General features: G+C 40.2%; 1 protein-coding gene across 1 annotated transcript in view; it reads right to left on the bottom strand.

Moving 5' to 3' along the window:
• Positions 1-729: 729 nt before the first annotated feature.
• LOC311243438 (E3 SUMO-protein ligase ZBED1-like) overlaps positions 730-22,269 on the bottom strand; it is a gene marked incomplete at both ends in the record, with an annotated part of 136,473 nt that continues 114,933 nt past the window's right edge. Inside the window, one exon of the mRNA XM_084332668.1 lies at positions 730-772. Within this exon, the coding sequence (XP_084188794.1) occupies positions 730-772 (43 nt within the window). The remainder of the gene's footprint in view (positions 773-22,269) is intronic.

The following is a 22,269-nucleotide window of genomic DNA, read 5'->3' as shown; positions in this document are numbered from 1 at the left end:
GACGGCTAACCATAATCAGAAGATTCTGACTACGGAATAAGGAGGAGCAATTACACTGATGATAATATTTAATGAAGACTCGGGAGACTTGATTGCAGAGAAAGTGTATTGTGTATTAGAAAAGAAAGAAATAAGGCAAATCAGATATCCAACATGGCCATACAAAGTTACACTTATATATCAACTCTAAAACAACCTTTTTTACACAATGCCTGTGGTTCTCCTTAATTCTCCTTAAAACGTTATTTGTATGACACCTTTCATACAATAGTTGCAGCCCAAAGTGCTTCACAGCAGTGCAGTGTCGGCGCCATGGGGGGGCATTCGCGGGCCATGCCCCCCCAGATGGCGCACTGTGCCCCTCCAAACGTCATGGGCAATTGTTATAAAAAATTTAAATAATTAAACATTACATTTTGTTTATTATAGTAAAAGTCAGATGTTTTCCTTTATAAATAGGCTATTTAGCCTATTATTAAACGAAATTAAACAAAAAAAGTCTTAAAAGAAGTGTATGTTTGAGCGCACGCTGATTGGTGTGTGTGTTTGAATTTGTTATTGCGTTATTGGTCATGTTGAGTTGATGGGTAGGGTAGTCAGAGCGTGACTGCGTGACTTGAGTGAGCGTGAAAATTACAATAGTCAGTGGGTAAAATATAACACTTGGAGACGGACATAAAATGGATATACGAAAATGGTTGCATGCCATGCATGGTGGGGCAGGGGCACCTAAGGCTTCTTCACGGCCTCCTCCCTGGTGACCAGTGGCGGACTGGGACACAAATTCAGCCCGGGACATTCAGACGCACCAGCCCACACACCGGCCCCGAAACCGGCCCACACAACGGCCGTTATGAAACACTTGTCCAGTATTAAACAACCCAAGGCTGTGGCTAAGGAGTCAACATCAGGGAGACCAAATCTACACCCCGCCCCTAGATGTGCACTCATGCACAGTGCACACACACATACACCGTTACTTCCTGTCATTGGCATATGTTTTATTTTTTTACTAACATCTTAGTGCCTCATTAGCCTAGGGATTAAGGATACATGAAGTATTAACTACACCATAATAATATTGAGGTTTTGATCCATTGAAGGGTCTGTGCTACACAATTTCAGTTAAATTGGATTTATTGTCCTTTAATTTGGCACTCATGACATTAGTCTCTCTCTCTCTCTCTCTCTCTCTCTCTCTCTCTCTCTCTCTCTCTCTCTCTCTCTCTCTCTCTCTCTCTCTCTGTCTGTGTGTGTCTCTCTCTGTGTCTCTCCCTCTCTCTGTGTCTCTCCCTCTCTCTGTGTCTCTCTCTCTGTCTCTCTCTCTGTGTGTCTGTCTGTCTGGACTGGGCTCTCTCTCTCCCCTCAGGGTCAGCTGTGCTGGACTGGGCGCTCTCTCTCCCCTCAGGGTCAGCTGTGCTGGACTGGGCTCTCTCTCTCCCCTCAGGGTCAACTGCATAAGAAGAACATCAGCAATCAATAATAATGGCTTGAATTCATACAGCGTTTTTCAGCCTTTTGAAAACACCAAAAGTAGTAGTAGTAGTTTATTCAGTCATCATCTCACACAATACAATATACACCATCATTTAACAATATTTGATTTTACAGTGACTGAAAAGGTACAGACTGAAGCATAATGCTTATATATGCCTGTCCTATATTCTTAACAAAAATTACAAAAATTAAGACTCCAAAACAGTATTCTAAAAGAAAATAGCAAAAAAAACAGTATTATTCACCCTTGTAGTTTTCAAAAATAGCTTTACAAACCATTTTCTTAAAAACCAAAAGCGAATTACTCATTCTTAACTGTATATCAGCATTGTTCCACAAAGCGCTTCACAGAAACCATCAAGCATTCACACTCACACAGTCATACGCTACTGGTGGTCGTGAGCAGCATCAGCAAACACAGCTGCCCTGTGGCAGACTGACGGAATCATGTCTGCTATTCAGCGCCAACCACCATCAACAACCTTCATAAATACATTCAACATTAACACTTTAATCGCCATGGGTTAAATTCTTAATATACCATCCTCTGCCAGCTCTATTTGTCTATGGAGAAGTTCCCCTTCTTTGCAGGGCTATAACTTTTTAAATTCTATTGCTACATTGCCATTATTATGGCCCATTCAATGTCCTATATGTATTGTTCAGGGTGTAGCAACGTTAAACTTTTTCATTCACATATTCATACTAAAATATGGTCTAAAGTATAAGTATGTTTTTATCGTTTTCTGCAGCTTTCTTCAGAACGTGATTTATAGCCCTAAATGCATTATATTGATGATTAAATACAGTTTGGTAGGAATCTGTGCGAGATAAAAAGTTTCAACTGGACGTACTTCTAGAAGTTTCTACGCATCATCTGATGTTGACCGGATGGGCGGGGGATCGTTTATAATTCCGTGGGCAGCGTTAGATGATTCATCCAGAGTGGGTCATATGTTCATCAGATCAGTTAGTATAGAATACGTTAGAAAATAACGCTGAATCTTACCGTGGCTTCCTCGCGCCGCTGGCAGATGAGCGTGGAACAGATTTTTTTCTATTATGGGATGTAGAAATGCCCGATCCATTTCCAGGTTGTATAATAGTATATACGTCCAAATAACGTTGTTTATTGAGTTAGGGCGAGCGATCTATTATCCAGTGTTTCAAGATGGAGTCGCGGGAGCTATAGCGAGTGGCCGGACCACATTTGGATGAGTACTACCGGTTCAAAGGTTAATATCCGGTTGGCGATCTGCCGATCGGCCACCAGATGGCGCTCTTGAACCGCTAGAGAGTTGAGAGGAGATCAGCACTGTGTCTCAGGGCTCCGGAAAGGAAATATGATTTCGATGACAGATTTTTGAAATATTGACATCAAAGACGAGTTACGGCGTCTTCGGCAGAATGAGCATGGCTCGGAATGACGTGAAAACTCGTTTTCGGCGACCATAGTGTTAATGGAATAGGCTAACTACCAACTTAGCTGTAGCAGTTAGCTGTTATATGCAATCACATTTGTTTAACTACGGGGTAGTTGACCTAGTTGTTAGCTTAAGCTAGTTAGCTGTGGTTATTTACAAACATGTAGATGAGACTAATCATATACAGATCGAGAACATGGCTAACAGTTGGGAATTCTAAGGTACATCTTATTTAAGCATGTAAAATGGCAACTAATCAATTCAATCAATTAGATTACCAATATTATATCAACATGAAAATTTGGAAGGGAACATAATAGTATTTTATTTTAGTATTTACTATTATAATATTAGTAGCCGATTAATTTGCAGCCCGTCCTAGGTTCTGATTGGCTCTCTAGGTTAGCACTTTAGCTTCTGATGCTGTGGTGGGCACTAGTCCTAACATTGCTAACTAAACTTTTAGTCAGAGAAAAAACTTCACGAGTCACGACTATTTACGTCCACGTGCTGTAAGGAATCAGGAATACGGAAAGCACATTGTCTTGTAATAGAATGACTGAAATCACTGCAAGAGCTAGTATAGGCTAGCTAGCCCTCATGAACCAGCAGACACCAACAGTAGAATATGCACTAGGCTACTGCACGCACCTGTCATGTTACTGTTGGTTCCTTCCACTTGAACTTAATCATCATTAGCAGCAGCAGCTACTCTAACACCAGCCCTTCCTCTACTAAACATGTCTGTAATTTTAGAACATTGTTCTGCGTCTTTTACTAGCAATTTTAGTTTTTTAATTCTAGCTTTTTCAGCTCCACCCTTTCTTTTTTTTGCATTCTCCATTTATGCGCTTCTAGGCCTACTCGCGGTTGGGAGGAAACGTGAATCTCATTCACTGATGTCTCATGTCTCATTCAAGACTGGCTAACAAAAGCATGTCTTTCACTTAACACCAAGAAAACAGTGTGTATGATGTTCACAAAGTCACCAGTAGAGGTCACTCACTCTAATGTGTTTCTGGGAGAGGCGGAGCTGGACATTGTACATTAATTCAAGTATCTTGGGGTCACATTGGACTCTACATTGACCTTCAAAAAGTCATGTGAAGAAAGTGACAAACACAGTCAAGTTTAACATCGAAAACTTCAGGCAGATCAGGCCCTGCCTGCCAGTTAATGCTGCAAGGATGTTTCTGCATTCAATGATTTTATCACACATCGAGTACTGTTTTATCAACTGGTCTCTTTCATACTGTATGTCACTACTCTTACACCAATAGAATTACTCTACAAAAAGCCATACAAGTATTTGATAGGAAACCAATTTCATTTCATCACTGTAATGTTTTAGAAAAACATAACATGCTAAGTTCAGAGAATTTCCAAGTTTTCAAATATACTTGCTTCATGTACAAGGTTCTGCATGGACTTGCCCCTCCCCCATTGAATGAGTTCATCCAACAGAAAGCAGACACTGGCATTACCACCAGGGCCATCAGTAGAGGGGACTGTAAGGTGCCTTTTCGGTATACTACCTTTGCAAAAACTGTGTTCTCTGTTAAAGGTGGTAACTACTGGAATAGCCTACCAGTTGTGATTAGAGAGTGTCCTACATACTCCATGTTCAAGACCCATCTTAAACTGCATCTTAAGGCAAACCAGAACTGTGATAATTTTTTATCTGATTTAGTTTATGCAACTTGTTTATTGTTTTATTGCCGGCCCACACACTGGCCCACACACCGGCCCACATAATGGCCCACACACCGGCGCACATACGGCCCACACACTGGCCCACACACTACACCGGCCCACACACCAGCCCACATTAGTGGCCCACACACCGACTCACACACTGGCCCACACACCGGCCCACACACTGGCCCACACACCGGCCCACACACCGGCCCACATACTGGCCCACACACCGGCCCACACACTGGCCCACATTAGTGGCCCACACACTAACTCACACACTGGCCCACACACCGGCCCACACACTGGCCCACATACTGGCCCACACACCGGCCCACACACCGGCCCACATACTGGCCCACACACCGGCCCACACACTGGCCCACATTAGTGGCCCACACACCGACTCACACACCGGCCCACACACTGGCCCACACACTGGCCCACACACCGGCCCACATTAGTGGCCCACACACTGGCAAAAAAAAAAGTAAAAAAAAAAATATATATATATATATATATAGTTTTTTTTTTTTACTTTTTTTTTTGACCAGCCCACTTTGGTTCCGGCCCATCGGGATTCGTCCCGAACGTCCCGATGGCCAGTCCGCCACTGCTGGTGACGGTCCTCCAACATCTAATGTTGAAGAGCTTTTGGTAAGGCGCCATGAAGACGAAGTCTGCCAAGAAGCGCCCGGTGCTGCCGCTGCAGCTGCATCTGTTACAGCAGAAGCTAACGTGGTCTATAATCATAATATGTCATAATAATAATAATGGATAATATAATGGATCGCCTACAATTGAGGCAGAGTTTGAAGTTGCAAAAGACCTCACGCGACAGTGGGACACCGTCCTGAGGAGATTCAGTGCCACGACTCGCCGCCTCCAACTCTTCTAATGGGTAAGTCATACGACTCATACTGTTTAATTTAAGCCACCTTGCCCCTTGTTACAATATGCCTGGCGCCGACTCTGCAGCAGTGGTGTAGACAGAAAATAGACATGGGCATACAATTAGCATAATATTTGCATAATTATAGACATTAAAATCTATGAAAAATAATAAGAAAAATGTATTAAGAAAAGATTATAAAAACAGATCTTAACCCTGAACATAACTATAACTTGTTTTGGGGTTAACGCTCCTTGCTGGTAGTGCACCTTAACCGCACCTTCACACCTGCGTGTCCTTTTCACCATAACCATTCATCATGACACTGACACGCTGTCCTGTAGTGGACCGTATGTAGTTCACGCATAATACATGTTTCAGAACCTCAGAGACCTATATTAACTTCAATTCAATTCAATTCAATTCAATTCAAAAAACTTTATTAGTCCCGCAAGGGTCAATTTAGAGCATGGATACGGCAAACAGCTGCACTTCTACACATTCAAGACAAAACAGGGGACAAGAGACATATATGACACTACCAAAGCACAAGAGACATGACACTGCCAGAATGGGATCCCTACATTGTTGATCTGTCAAGTCCAATAAATAAATTCTGTCAGTACAATTTTCTTTTCTTTTTTTTAATCAAGGGGTCAAAAGGTGCATGACATGTTAGTAAACTGACCATTCCTTGTACTGTGGCCATTCACCAGTCGAATGGCCTCTGGAACAAACCCAAACTTCCTTCTGTTTGTTTTACAGGCAGGCTGTTTAAAGCGCATTCCTGAGGGCAGCAGGTCAACACACACATGAAGGACATGTGTGGAGTCACCAATTATCTTATGTGCTTTCTTGAGCACTTGAGCTGTTAAACTGCACTAGGGATGGGGATCTCCAGTAGCTCACCGCGTATCTCGGCGCTATTTCGGCGTCGGGGACAACCGTGCGCGTCACGGATCTGGGGTACACGAGTTCGACTCCCGGACTCGCCGTATTTTCCCAGAGTGTCTTCCCCTATCTATATCCCATTCAACCTGTTTCTGTCGGTCATGCTTGACCAGAAAAAGAAAAAAAAAGCGATAAACGCTAAAAAGAACCAGCTGTCTGGTCAAAGTAAAAAAAAAAAAAAAAACTGCACTAGGGATCTGTGTGTTCTGGCGATAATCTTTGAGCTAAGGTTGACAACACCTTGCAGTTTGTTCTTGTTTCTTTGACAGAGGGATGTGAGCCAGCATACAAATTAAAAGGTTAGAATACTTTCAATAAAGGACGAATAAAACATTGCCAGAATTCTCTGGTCGACTCCAAAGGACTTTAGTTTACGAAGACAGTACAGACGCTGATGAGCCTTTTTTATTATAACATCTGCATTGTAGCTAAATTTGAGTTTGTCATCGCTTGTTGAAAGGCATAGTAAAAGTATAAGAAAAGAGAGGTATATGTTACGTTTAAAGATCACATCTATTTAACATGTAAGAGGATGTTATTACATACATGTACATGTGTGGGTGTGTATATGTTTGTGTGTGTGTGTGTGTGTGTGTTAGACATCAAAGAGGTCAGTGAAATCATTCTGACACAGAGACAATGAGGAGCCAGATGACCAGACGGATAGAGCTGTTCAGAGAAGCTGCAGTAGAAGGTGTGGAGGTGTGTCCGTCTGTCAGAGGAGACTCTAGAAGGTGTGGAGGTGTGTCCGTCTGTCAGAGGAGACTCTAGAAGGTGTGGAGGTGTGTCCGTCTGTCAGAGGAGACTCTAGAAGGTGTGGAGGTGTGTCCGTCTGTCAGAGGAGACTCTAGAAGGTGTGGAGGTGTGTCCGTCTGTCAGAGGAGACTCTAGAAGCTGTGGAGGTGTGTCCGTCTGTCAGAGGAGACTCTCGAAGGTGTGGAGGTGTGTCCGTCTGTCAGAGGAGACACAAATCTGGTGGAGACACACACACACCTCATTACTAGTTATCACCATACAAACACACACACACACACACACAAATACACACACACCTCATTACTAGTTATCACCATACAAACACACACACACCCAAACGCACGCACGCACACACAGGGGTGTCATTTTGGTATGGCAAGGTATGGGACTCGTCATACCTTGGCAAATAAAAATGTAAAAAAAAATAAAAATTGTATTAATTTAGAATTCAAATGTCAACATTATGAATGAAGCTTCGAACTATTCGGTACAGTCTTAGCATGTTTTGATATTGTCAATTATCTCACTTTTACTAGGTGACTTTTACTGTGACTAACTGAAATATGCCCAAAAAAAAGGAAAATGGACATAGGGACGTTTTTTAATCAAAGGGCAGCAGAGACAAGTGATACAGGGACACAGGTAAGGTCTGGCTTAGTGATTATAATAGTGCAGTTCAGCATTCAGTAACCCATACTTTTTGTGAATGTGTTTTTGATACTACATTCTGTTGAACACACACCTCAAAACCGTACCTAAGAAAAATTGGCTCAATTGCAAGAAAAGTAATAATTCGTATGCAAAATATTGTGGTTCCCTGCTTTAGTCTGTTGACACATTTCTATACTAAAAATGCTTGTATAGTCCTGTGTCATACCTAAATGTCATATAACTGAATTGTATAGAAACAACTCACCAAAAGTGACTATTGCACAACTGATTTGACAAAAAAAATCCCCCCCCCCCTCCTCGCCATACCTTGCCTTTTACTGAAATGACGCCACTGCGCACACATGCACGCACGCATGCACACACACACACACACACTCACACACTCACACACACACACTCACACACAAACACACACACACACAAACACAAACACTCACGTTTCCTCGGTCCAGATTTAACTTCAGCAGAGTCCAGACTGTAGAAACAAGAACAGATAGTAGCTAAGTTTCCATCCACTTGTCAGTTGAATTTAAAGCCAATTATTTGAAGTTTGCAAAAAACATTAATGTGAATTATGCCAGTGAAAGTGTGTTTCCATCCAACAGATTTGATGTGAATAGAAACCTGTGTGTAATCATGTCACATGCTGGAAAAACACACTTTTGCTAAAATATTGTTACATTGAATATATTTCCTACATTTGAAGCATTTCCATACATTTTTACACAACATTAGCAAACACACACAGTGCACACAAATGTTTGTCCAGTTAGCCAAATTCCATATGAAAATGAATCAAGTGTATCAAGAACTATGGATTAATACAGAAGATACATAACAGGAGATGTATAATGGGAGATGTGTAATGGAGATTTATAACGAAGATGCATAACAGAGATGCATAGCGTGAGATGTATAATGGAGATCCATAACAGAGATGTGTAAACTCAGATATATAACGGAGATGTATAACTGAGATATATAACTAGGATTTAGTAGATACTATATATATGCTCTGCCCTACGTACAGTATAAGTACAGTCTGTATACAGACTGTACCTATACTGTACATAGGGCAGAGTATATATATATCTACTAAATCCTAATGAAACAAGTCATTAATGGAATAATAAGCCTATATTGCGTTCATTCATTACTGCGTTCATTCTTTCTCTGGTCTGCATCCCCTTAACAATTGTGTGTATTGAGCCGTACTGTATTGTACCCATTCTGCAATCTGTTAAGGTTTTCATTCATTCATCCATATACAGTACTGCGCGCGCGAGCATGTGTGTGTGTGTGTGTTTGTGTGTGTGCGTGCGCTGCAGCAGGTGTACCACGAGCTGTACTATATATGATGCCAATATATTAATCTAATCTAATTTTGATGGGTCGCAAGACTCGCAAAGCGCTTTCGCCATTCCATTTTCACGCGGCTGCGTCATTATAAGGAGCTCTGGAGGCGTTGTTTTGTATGCAAATTACCTGAACGGGGACGCGCTTTCACGTTTGAGACATATGCCATTCCCCAACGCAGATATCAGATCATATCACAGGTGCGAACGTTTGAGCCACTTAAGACATACATTTGAGCCACTTAAAGCCCAACTTGCAGGTTAAACCCTACTGATCAATTATGGGTAGTTTACATTGGTATATAATTTCATTTTTTTTTCATTTGACGCCGGAAATGCCACTCAGAAATGGTTAAAAAGGTCCACGCACGAATAACATGCACAAGCAAATTAAAAAGCTTATCAGAGCTATCAGGGCCATGATGTCACGTGGGGTATCTTTCCCCTACTTCTGATCCACTACAAGGAGTTTTGACGAGTGCAGAAAGCTATTTCCTTGATCCAAATGGACGCCTTACAAGACACAAATGGGTTTAATCGTCGGAGACTTTGATGGACCAGCTACAACTGGTTGAAACAAGGTAGTTATAATGTTTTTAATGTCGTAAAAAAAGAACTACATTTACCACTAGGCAGCCTGTTGTTCAGTACAGCAGCGCTACTGGTCTGTGGGCTGTCGCCTTATCCCCGGGTCATAGTATCAAGCTGGCTATATGGCTCTGGCTAACGTTACCCCGCTAACGTTATCATTGTCTACTGTCGTGCATGTAAAAGAGTTTTGGGAACGAGTAAAATGTGTAGGTCCTCTTCTCAGACCTGTGGGGCAAAGCACTGCTGCACACACCATTTTAAATCGGGTGATGTTAGGAGTTTCGAGAATGCTGGCTAGCAAGCTATGCGCCCCGGCATGTTGATACGATAGGAGCCCCTTTAGCTCCACTCGGTGCATCAGTGACGATAGCTATGAGCTAACTAACGCTACAAGCTCAAACACCTTATAACTACTACTATTGTCGTGTCCATAAGTTCCCTGGCATAATACTTGTGAGGACAAAGGTATACAAAGAGGAGAGAACCATTTTAAATCGGGTGATGTTAGGAGTTTCGAGAATGCTGGCTGCTAAGCTAAGCTACGTTAGCTGACTTAGCTAGCTTCTAACGATGTATACACTATGTACAACGACACAATGATTTTCATTATTACAAATATGGTAACGTGGTTGTGGCTTTTACAAATAGTGGTTAGCTTTAGAGATGGATGCTATGATCACGGAGCAATAGTGTTGTTAGGTGACCGTGAAACAGATACATTTTCATTCATTACTCCTCGGCTAGTAGTAGCAAGGCTCTCTGCCTGCCACTAGCTGTGTGTGACTCTCAGAGCCCCCTGGTGCCCTGCACCTCAAGTGACGTCAGCATTTCGATTACACGCGCACGTTATGAACCATTGATTAAAATATATACGTGCGTAGTGATTGTGTTGGGCAGACAAAATGTTTGATAAAAACGCTAAACTGGGTCAATTTCAATAATTTTTTTTCCTTCTTCATGAAAGTCACCGTTGGCCTAGTCCACATTGTTTATTGAACAAAAATACAACCTGCAAGTTGGCCTTTAAGACATATTCCCAGCACGTTGGGGACTCAGAGTGAACTTGTCATTGATTCTGTCTCAGTCGGTTCCAAGATAAGTCTTCCAAGAGAACTCTTTGGAAAATATTGGGGAATGAGACCCACTATTATTATGTAATTCATCATTAGTTATTTCAATCTTAAGTTATTGTTTTCCATTTTCTTTGATTTAATTGAGAATTGAGGTACTCCTACATGCCACAAAAGCTAACCCTAACTTATTCATTTACGTAAACCGTTCCAACTGTAGTTTGTTAGCTGGCCTGCTGACATGACTCAATAAAAGGTTAGATTCAGAATAAACTATTCATTATGACAACGTTGATTTGACCAGAACAGTCTCCGCTCTGTGGAAATTACTTTTTATTCACCCTCCACTGATCGTTTTAAAAACCACACTGTTCAATGTTTTGGTCCAGAACTCCAGTACAACAGTACCTGGGTCAGACAAGAGTTAACAACAGTTTACATACATGAGTTTGTCCAGTCCAACAGAGAGCAGTTTCTCTCTTGAATCTCCTGGGTTATTGGAGCTCAGGTCCAGCTCTCTCAGGTGGGAGGGGTTGGAACCGAGAGCTGTGGCTAGAGCAGCACAGCCTTCCCTAGTAACACGACATTGGACCAGCCTGCAGAGAGTTCAGCATTATTAATACTATACATATAATAAATATATTACAATTGAGCCATTTTGTTACTTTTTCATTTTTTTAAAATGTGGCATGAATATTAAGTACATGAATATTAAGAAGGATTTATCAACAACCATAGAACAAGATGAGGTTGTGTGAATTATGAATGAATTACACCAGTACACACAGTGAGAGGAAGCATTGTTTTCACTCCTGTCTGTGTGTCTGTCTGTACCAGCCATAGCTCCTACAGTTCTGATCCAGTTTGGATGAAATGTCGCACATATACTGTAGGCCAACAATTCTCAAATATGTCTAAAAACAATCAACGACAAGTATTTTATTTTAATTAATTTCCACCATTTTCCATTGAAATCAATATTAAGGGTAAACATAAACGCACAAGGGTGATGCTACACAAAGCCTCAACTCTGGTAATCAGCTCTCTGGCAACAGTTTACAATATGGAAATGCAGAGTGACCTTGTAATGTAGTTGATACACCTATAAGCTTTGGGTTTACAAATCACTTCATTTCATATATATAAATATACATACATTTCTTTTTCTTTTTACAATTCTACATTTTGTTAAATTTCTTTGAGTAAAATGTGTCTCAATATAATACTGACCTGAGTTTCTCCAGTGTACAGTGTGGACTTTTCAGTCCAGCAGAGAGCAGCTCCACTCCTGAATCCTGCAGGTCGTTGTTACTCAGGTGCAGCTCTCTCAGACTGGAGGAGGTAGAGCTGAGAACTGAAGCCAGAGCTTCACAGGATCTCTCTGAGAGTTTACAGTAGAACAGCCTGAATGAAAATGGATGGGAAGGAAACCAGAATGAACCCAGCATGCAGGAAATTCTTCATTATTTATTCATTTATACAGGTAAAAAGTAGTCAGTAGTCATTAAACTAACCCTAACCCTACTCAGTAGAGCCACTGATTTACAGAGTTTCCTCTCCTGCAGCAGAAAGAAAATATATAGAATGTAAATAGAAAATAGAACGAAGATAAAAATTAAATTAAAATAAAAAAAATTGTCTTGGGAAAGAAAGGATGAGAAAGTACATGAATATTAAGAAGGATTTATCAACAACCATAGAACAAGATGAGGTTGTGTGAATTATGAATGAATTACACCAGTGCACACAGTGAGAGGAAGCATTGTTTTCACTCCTGTCTGTGATTCTGTCTGTGTGTCTGTCTGTACCAGCCATAGCTTCTACAGTTCTGATCCAGTTTGGATGAAATGTCGCACATATACTGTAGGCCAACAATTCTCAAATATGTTTCAAATCAGTCAACGACCAGTATTTTAATTTAATTAATTTCCACCATTGTCAATTGAAATCAATATTAAGGGTAAACATAAACGCACAAGGGTGATGCTACACAAAGCCTCAGCTCTGGTAATCAGCTCTCTGGCAACAGTTTACAATATGGAAATGACAGAGTGACCTTGTAATGTTGTTGATACACCTATAAGCTTTGGGTTTACAAATCACTTCATTTCATATATATAAATATACATTAATTTTCTTTTTCTTTTTACAATTCTACATTTTGTTACATTTCTTTGAGTAAAATGTGTCTCAATATAATACTGACCCGAGAGTCTCCAGTTTACAGTGTGGACTCTTCAGTCCAACAGAGAGCAGATTCACTCCTGAATCCTGCAGCTTGTTCCAACTCAGGTGCAGCTCTCTCAGACTGGAGGAGGTAGAGCTGAGAACTGAGGCCAGAGCTTCACAGGATCTCTCTGAGAGTTCACAGTACATCAGCCTGAATGAAGATGGATGGGAAGGAAACCAGAATGAACCCAGCATGCAGGAAACATTTATTTATTTATACAGGTAAAAAGTAGTCAGTAGTCATTGTAACCCTAAAGTGGTCTGCACACGGCGGGCGACCGACGTCGCCTGGCGATGCGGTCGCCTGGCGCTCAACGACAATCGCTTAGCCCCCCACACCAGAGGCGACCGTTCACAGGTCTAATAAGCTATGTGTCGCTCTGTTTAGCTGGGGGTGTTTCCCCCCGGGAGATATAGGAGGGCGGACCGCCGGGACCGGACGTTAGGTTGTCGTGAAGCGGGTTAGCACATAGATATATATCAGTGGAGGCTGCTGACCAAATTTTTAGGTGAAGCACAAATTATTATATTATATTATATATTAAATAATATTTTTAAAACATCCCCCACTGTGTGTCAGTGGTCAGTGGACACAGATGAAAACATATTAACATTAGGTGACAGCGGACCTGACCAGATGAAAACATATTAGGTGACAGCGCACCTGACCAGATGAAATCATATTAGGTGACAGCGCACCTGATCAGATCAAAACATTTTAGGTGACAGCGCACCTGACCAGATCAAAACATATTAGGTGAAGGTGACAAGGAAGCCACAGACTCATACCCCCCCGACACTCAACTAACCGCCTCGGACAGTCCTTCATACCAGTGGCCATCAGGCTCCACAACAGTGGGCAGGGACTGCTGCCAGACATCGACCTAGAACTAATAGGAACCCAAGTAGGACAATAACACTACCTTATGCATACTGCACCTTATGTGGATACTGTGATACTGTGAATAATGAATAATGTATATTTCAGTTAGTTAGATAGTAAATTATATTGACCTATTTGTTTACACTGCTTGTGTTGTTTTCACTACCTGTACCCCCCCCCATTCCCCCATGCTGCTATGATGCCTGAATTTCCCCAAGGGGATCAATAAAGGAATATCTTATCTTATCTTAAAAGGAAAGATGAAATTACCTACCTGGGTTCCATCCTATAGAGGCAAATCTTTCCTGTGACAAAATGGGATCCAATGTAATAAAACTAAGTCAACCAACGAACTAGATTCCTGTACCGGATCTCCTCTCTGGTAAACAAGAATACCTTGAAGACTCTAACAGGAGCACTCATTCAAGGGTACTACGACTATGCTTGCACCTCATGGTACCAAAGCACCTCAAAGGCACTAAAAACAAGATTACAAACATCACAAAACAAACTGGTCAGACTACTGCTTGACCTTACTCCTAAAACCCACCTCACCCCTGTCCACTTTGACAACCTAGGATGGCTTAGAGTAGACGACAGAGTACAGCAACTTGCAATGGGCCTGGTCTACAAGATACACTACACCACTAAGATACCCATGTGCATGTCGAAATACTTCCCAAAGGTCAGTGAATACCACGACCACAACACCAGAGGGAGTTCCACAAATCATGTTCAACCCAGATAAAATAATAAAAAAAAAAAAAAAAACTTTTTTTTTTAATAAAAGAAAATAGTCATAACTTAGAAATTAGATTGCATAGGTCTATGAATCGATATCGCGATTCTGTTTCGATTAATTGCCCAGCCCTACAGTGTGTACAGTAAGTTAGCTTGGTGATTATCATTGTGATGTAGGCTAAGCTGCCTAGCTACTGTTAGCATACAAGCACTGTAGCCTACTCACTTTTTCATCCACAACGTTTTTTCTGATCCAGATGCATAAATCCACTTCTTCATGTTGCTCAGTTGCTGGTTTATACTTCGGTCCTAATGTTGGCGCAAAGTTTAATTTAGCCTGACTTGTTATAGCTGTACAGCTTACTAACTACTAAACAACAACTTTCTCATAGTCTCAACTTTCACATAGTCAAAATGGGTCCAGCTGCATGTGAGGAGGATAGGTTTAGCTCGGGCCAATCTCAAGTTTCTCAAGTTTCTTTATTAGTTGTCATACAGAAGTACAGAATACTTTTATACAAAATGCTTCTTTATGTTACATTTTGTATAAAAGTATTCTGTACTTCTGTATGACAACTAATAAAGAAACTTGAGAAACTTGAGATTGGCCCGAGCTAAACCTATCCTCCTCACATGCAGCTGGACCCATTTTGACTTTGCAATGCAGAAATCTCTGATTGGATTTGCAAGGCTGCCAATCATATTCAACCTCCGTGTATTGGATGTCAAGGGCTGTCAATCAATCAATCCTCCATTCAATGGCAAGAGTTTAACTGCACAGACCGTTCTTAGATGAAGTTAATAGCCTATTTTGATTCGCTGTTATTTATTATTTATTTAACAATGGGTCACACCTGTGAAGTTTTCTTCACGAATAATTACTGCAGGCAATACTGCAGTGCAGGCCTGCTCAGAGCTGTCAATTTTGGCCATTTTTGAAGAAAAAAAAATGCACTGGCATTTTTTTTACAGAGGAAAACATTTATAATAATAAAAAAAAATAATAATTAAAAAAAAAAATATATATATAGTTTTTTTTTTTTTTTTTTTTTTTATATATATATATAGGTATATGTAAATTAATAATAATTATGAATTATGAGTGAATTTGTGTTTCACGTGTTGTCATAGAGAAACCTCCACTGATATATATATATATCTATGGGTTAGCAGGTAGCTGACGCTGTGTTGTGCGTTACAAGGGAGTATTAAACTGTAAACCCCATATTGAGCTGGAATTAAACCACCATATATGAATACAACCTCTCCTCGTTCTTCCTGACATTACTGCATGCCTGATCGCTACGATACATTCATTACCACCGATTGGACAAGTATTGTTATGCAGCTGCTGAAAGAGAATGTTTTTTTCACGGAAGACGCAAACTGTTTTGTTCTCAACCATCATTTTCTTTGGACAATAAACCTTACAAACTACATCAGCTGCAGCCTGGACATTAAACTCTGTCAACATCCACAGCATCTTTTGTTACCCGAGTATAAAACACTAGTAGGTGCATCGTGGCGCATTGTTCATTTATTAGTTAATGACAAGCGGCCACTATAGCTTCTCAAACTAACGTTATTTATTTAAATTGTTCCCGTTAATAATAATGAACATAAGTAGCATGGTAATAATACGTAGGTTATTAATCAATGAATGTATTGTAAAGGTGTACAAATGATACACCAGTAGAACTTCTGCACTACTTCTACTGTAGAAGTCATGTTATTTCCTCATTGTCCTGCCTGCTGTCGCCTAAAAAAATAGGATTGAGGCGATATTTAGTGAGGCGACAGAAATAGCTTGCTGACCGTCGCTTCAAAATCTCCTGCCGTGTGTGTTCTCTCATTCATAATAATGAAGGCGATACAATTCTGTCGGTCGGCTCGCTAAAAAAATCGGTCGCCTGGCTAAAATCGCTCGCCGTGTGGGGACCCCTTAACACTCAGTAGAGAAACTGATTTACAGAGTTTCCTGTCCTGCAGCAGAAATAAAATCTATAGAATGTAAATAGAAAATAGAACGGAAATGAAAAAAAATTACAATTAAAAAATTATTCTTGGAAAAGAAAGGATGAGAAAGTACATGAATATTAAGAAGGATTTATCAACAACCATAGAACAAGATGAGGTTGTGTGAATTATGAATGAATTACACCAGTGCACACAGTGAGAGGAAGCATTGTTTTCACTCCTGTCTGTGATTCTGTCTGTGTGTCTGTCTGTACCAGCCATAGCTTTTACAGTTCTGATCCAGTTTGGATGAAATGTCGCACATATACTGTAGGCCAACATTTCTCAAATATGTTTCAAATCAGTCAACGACAAGTATTTTAATTTAATTAATTTCCACCATTGTCAATTGAAATCAATATTAACACTTTGGTTGCCTTGGGTTAAATTAATGATATACCATAGATTGCCAGCGCTATTTGTCTATGGAGAAAGTCCCCTTCTTTGCAGGGCTATAACTTTTTAAATTCTATTGCTACATTGCCATTATTAGGGCCCATTCAAAGTCCTATATGTATTGTTCATTGTGTAGCAACGTTAAACTTTTTCATTCACATATTCATAGTAAAGTATGGTCTAATGTATAAGTATGTTTTCATCTCTTTCTGCAGCTTTCTCCAGAACGTGATATATAGCCCCAAATGCATTATATTGATGATGAAATACAGTTTGATGGCAATCAGCGCGATATAAAAAATTCCAACTAGACGTACCTCTAGAAGTTACTACACGTCATCTGATGTTGACCGGATGGGCGAGGGGGCGTTTATAATTCCGTGGGCAGCGTTATACCAATCATCTAATGTGGGTCAAATGTTGATAAAAGCAGTTAGTATCGAAGATGGTAACGTTACACGCTGAAACTCACCCCAGTCTCCGCGCGCCGTTGGGCGATCATCGTCGAGTAGAAATTTTATCATTATGGGATATATTATTACCCGGTCCATCTCCAGCTTGTATAATGGTATATACGTCCAAATCATGTTGTTTATCGAGTTATTGGCAATCGATCGCTATGTAGTGTGACAAGCTAGAGTGCCGGAACCTATACCGAGTGCCCGGAAGTAATAGGGCCGACCAGCAAAACCTCTACTGCGCTTCCTGTTAAGCGGTTGCGCCGATCGGCCACCAGATGGCGCTCCTGAACCGCCAGAGAGCTCAGTGGGTCCTCCTGGTGGATCTCAGGCCAGCGGAGGGGAAATATGAATCCGATTCCAGATTTTTGAAATATTGATATAAGGACGCTGTACAGCGTCCCCCGGCAACTTTAGCATGGCCAGCAAAGACGTCTAAAGACGTGTCCCGGCAGTCAAAGTGTTAAGGGTAAACATAAACGCACAAGGGTGATGCTACACAAAGCCTCAGCTAGACTCTGGTAATCAGCTCTCTGGCAACAGTTTACAATATGGAAATGACAGAGTGAACCTGTAATGTAGTTGATACACCTATAAGCTTTAGGTTTACAAATCACTTCATTTCATATATATAAATATACATTAATTTTCTTTTTCTTTTTACAATTCTACATTTTGTTAAATTTCTTTGAGTAAAATGTGTCTCAATATAATACTGACCCGAGAGTCTCCAGTTTACAGTGTGGACTCTTCAGTCCAACAGAGAGCAGCTTCACTCCTGAATCCTGCAGCTTGTTCCAACTCAGGTGCAGCTCTCTCAGACTGGAGGAGGTAGAGCTGAGAACTGAGGCCAGAGCTTCACAGGATCTCTCTGAGAGTCTACAGTTGTCCAGCCTGAATGAAGATGGATGGGAAGGAAACCAGAATGAACCCAGCATGCAAGAAATATTTATTTATTTATACAGGTAAAAAGTAGTCAGTAGTCATTGTAACCCTAACACTCAGTAGAGCAACTGATTTACAGAGTTTCCTGTCCTGCAGCAGAAATAAAATATATAGAATGTAAATAGAAAATAGAACGAAGATGAAAAAAAATTTAAATTAAAAAATTATTCTTTGAAAAGAAAGGATGAAAAAGTACATGAATATTAAGAAGGATTTATCAACAACCATAGAACAAGATGAGGTTGTGTGAATTATGAATGAATTACACCAGTGCACACAGTGAGAGGAAGCATTGTTTCCACTCCTGTCTGTGATTCTGTCTGTGTGTCTGTCTGTACCAGCCATAGCTCCTACAGTTCTGATCCAGTTTGGATGAAATGTCGCACATATACTGTAGGCCAACAATTCTCAAATATGTCTAAAATCAATCAACGACAAGTATTTTATTTTAATTAATTTCCACCATTGTCAATTGAAATCAATATTAAGGGTAAACATAAACGCACAAGGGTGATGCTACACAAAGCCTCAGCTCTGGTAATCAGCTCTCTGGCAACAGTTTACAATATGGAAATGACAGAGTGACCTTGTAATGTAGTTGATAAACCTATAAGCTTTGGGTTTACAAATCACTTCATTTCATATATATAAATATATATTAATTTTCTTTTTCTTTTTACAATTCTACATTTTGTTAAATTTCTTTGAGTAAAATGTGTCTCAATATAATACTGACCAGAGAGTCTCCAGTGTACAGTGTGGACTCTTCAGTCCAGCAGAGAGCAGCTCCACTCCTGAATCCTGCAGTTTGTTGCTATCCAGATCCAGCTCTCTCAGACTGGAGGAGGTAGAGCTGAGAACTGAGGCCAGAGCTTCACAGGATCTCTCTGAGAGTTTACAGTCCTCCAGCCTGAATGAAGATGGATGGGAAGGAAACCAGAATGAACCCATGCAGGAAATATTTATTTATTTATTTATACAGGTAAAAAGTAGTCAGTAGTCATTAAACTAACCCTACTACTCAGTAGTGCAACTGATTTACAGAGTTTCCTGTCCTGCAGCAGAAATAAAATATATAGAATGTAAATAGAACATAGAACGAAGATGAAAAAAAATTTAAATTAAAAAATTATTCTTGGAAAAGAAAGGATGAGAAAGTACATGAATATTAAGAAGGATGTATCAACAACCATAGAACAAGATGAGGTTGTGTGAATTATGAATGAATTACACTAGTGCACACAGTAAGAGGAAGCATTGTTTTCACGCCTGTCTGTGATTCTGTCTGTGTGTCTGTCTGTACCAGCCATAGCTCCTACAGTTCTGATCCAGTTTGGATGAAATGTCGCACATATACTGTAGGCCAACAATTCTCAAATATGTCTAAAAACAATCAACGACAAGTATTTTATTTTAATTAATTTCCACCATTGTCAATTGAAATCAATATTAAGGGTAAACATAAACGCACAAGGGTGATGCTACACAAAGCCTCAGCTCTGGTAATCAGCTCTCTGGCAACAGTTTACAATATGGAAATGACAGAGTGACCTTGTAATGTTGTTGATACACCTATAAGCTTCGGGTTTACAAATCACTTCATTTCATATAAATATACATTAATTTTCTTTTTCTTTTTACAATTCTACATTTTGTTATATTTATTTGAGTAAAATGTGTCTCAATATAATACTGACCAGAGAATCTCCAGTGTACAGTGTGGACTCTTCAGTCCAACAGAGAGCAGCTTCACTCCTGAATCCTGCAGCTTGTTCCAACTCAGGTGCAGCTCGCTCAGAATGGAGGAGGTAGAGCTGAGAACTGAGGCCAGAACTTCACATGATCTCTTTGAGAGTTTACACCTGGTCAGCCTGAATGAAGATGGATGGGAAGGAAACCAGAATGAACCCAGCATGCAGGAAATATTTATTTATTTATTCATTTATACAGGTAAAAAGTAGTCAGTAGTCATTAACCCTAACCCTAACACTCAGTAGAGCAACTGATTTACAAGGTTTCCTGTCCTGCAGCAGAAAGAAAATATATAGAATGTAAATAGAAAATAAAACGAAGATAAAGAAACATTTAAAAAATTTTAAAACAATTCTTGGAAAAGAAAGGATGAGAAAGTACATGAATATTAAGAAGGATTTATCAACAACCAAAGAACAAGATGAGGTTGTGTGAATTATGAATGAATTACACCAGTGCACACAGTGAGAGGAAGCATTGTTTTCACTCCTGTCTGTGATTCTGTCTGTCTGTACCAGCCATAGCTCCTACAGTTCTGATACAGTTTGGGTGAAATGTCACACATATACTGTAGGCCAACAATTCTCAAATATGTCTAAAAACAATCAACGACAAGTATTTTATTTGAATAAATGTCCATCATTGTCCATGGAAATCAATATTAAGGGTAAACATAAACGCACAAGGGTGATGCTACACAAAGCCTCAACTCTGGTAATCAGCTCTCTGGCAACAGTTTACAATATGGAAATGACAGAGTGACCTTGTAATGTAGTTGATACACCTATAAGCTTTGGGTTTACAAATCACTTCATTTCATATATATAAATATACATTTATTTTCTTTTTACAATTCTACATTTTGTTAAATTTCTTTGAGTAAAATGTGTCTTAATATAATACTGACCAGAGTTTCTCCAGTGTACAGTGTGGACTCTTCAGTCCAGCAGAGAGCAGCTTCACTCCTGAATCCTGCAGCTTGTTCTCACTCAGGTGCAGCTCTCTCAGACTGGAGGAGGTAGAGCTGAGAACTGAGGCCAGAGCTTTACAGGATCTCTCTGAGAGTTTACAGTAGAACAGCCTGAATGAAGATGGATGGGAAGGAAACCAGAATGAACCCATGCAGGAAATATTTATTTATTTATTTATACAGGTAAAAAGTATTCAGTAGTCATTAAACTAACCCTAACCCTACTACTCAGTAGAGCAACTGATTTACAGAGTTTCCTGTGCTGCAGCAGAAAGAAAATATATAGAATGTAAATAGAAAATAGAACGAAAATGAAAAAGAAAAAAAAAATTAAAAACTATTCTTGGAAAAGAAAGGATGAGAACGTACATGAATATTAACACTTTGAATGCCACTCACGGCTTTTCTCTGGTTATTACCCCCCGGGTTGAATGCCCACGTCACGAGAATACTCTGTTTTTTAATTTTTTTTTTATTAGCGATCTGAAATCATATTGCATCAAGCGAGCCTACCGTTGGAGATCCAGGCACCGCCGGCGCTCAGATGTGAAAAAAGCGCCCCCTATCGTCTCCCAGATGGTAAATCACCCTTTTGGATTGGACTCAATGAAAGTGAATGGGAGAAAGGATTTCTGACTCCACATTTTACTTCTCACTGATGTAACCGGGGTCTACCAGAGTTCAATCTGGAGCCTTGGTGCCGCAGCGAATATGTGTTTTACTGTATACACGATGGATCAATCAAATGAGCGATTCTTTCGAATGGCGATCGGAAATTGGAATAAACCATTTGGATACCATCTGAACTCAGGTAAGGAATCTATGTTATGAGTCTTAGGATAATCAGACTCGTTTTCACGGATATATAAGCGTTTCCCCTATATGTGATATAGCTGTTTTGACTGTAAAAGCCATCAGGAAATAAGAGCAGCGATTATCAGCGTGCGGCACGAGCGTGCGTGCGCACACATATACT

This window comes from Notolepis coatsorum (genome assembly GCF_963971535.1).
Source record: "Notolepis coatsorum genome assembly, chromosome: 17".
Classification (NCBI taxonomy): Eukaryota; Metazoa; Chordata; class Actinopteri; order Aulopiformes; family Paralepididae; genus Notolepis; species Notolepis coatsorum.
Note: the sequence above shows the minus strand (reverse complement) of the source record. Positions and strands in the feature narration are given on the sequence as shown.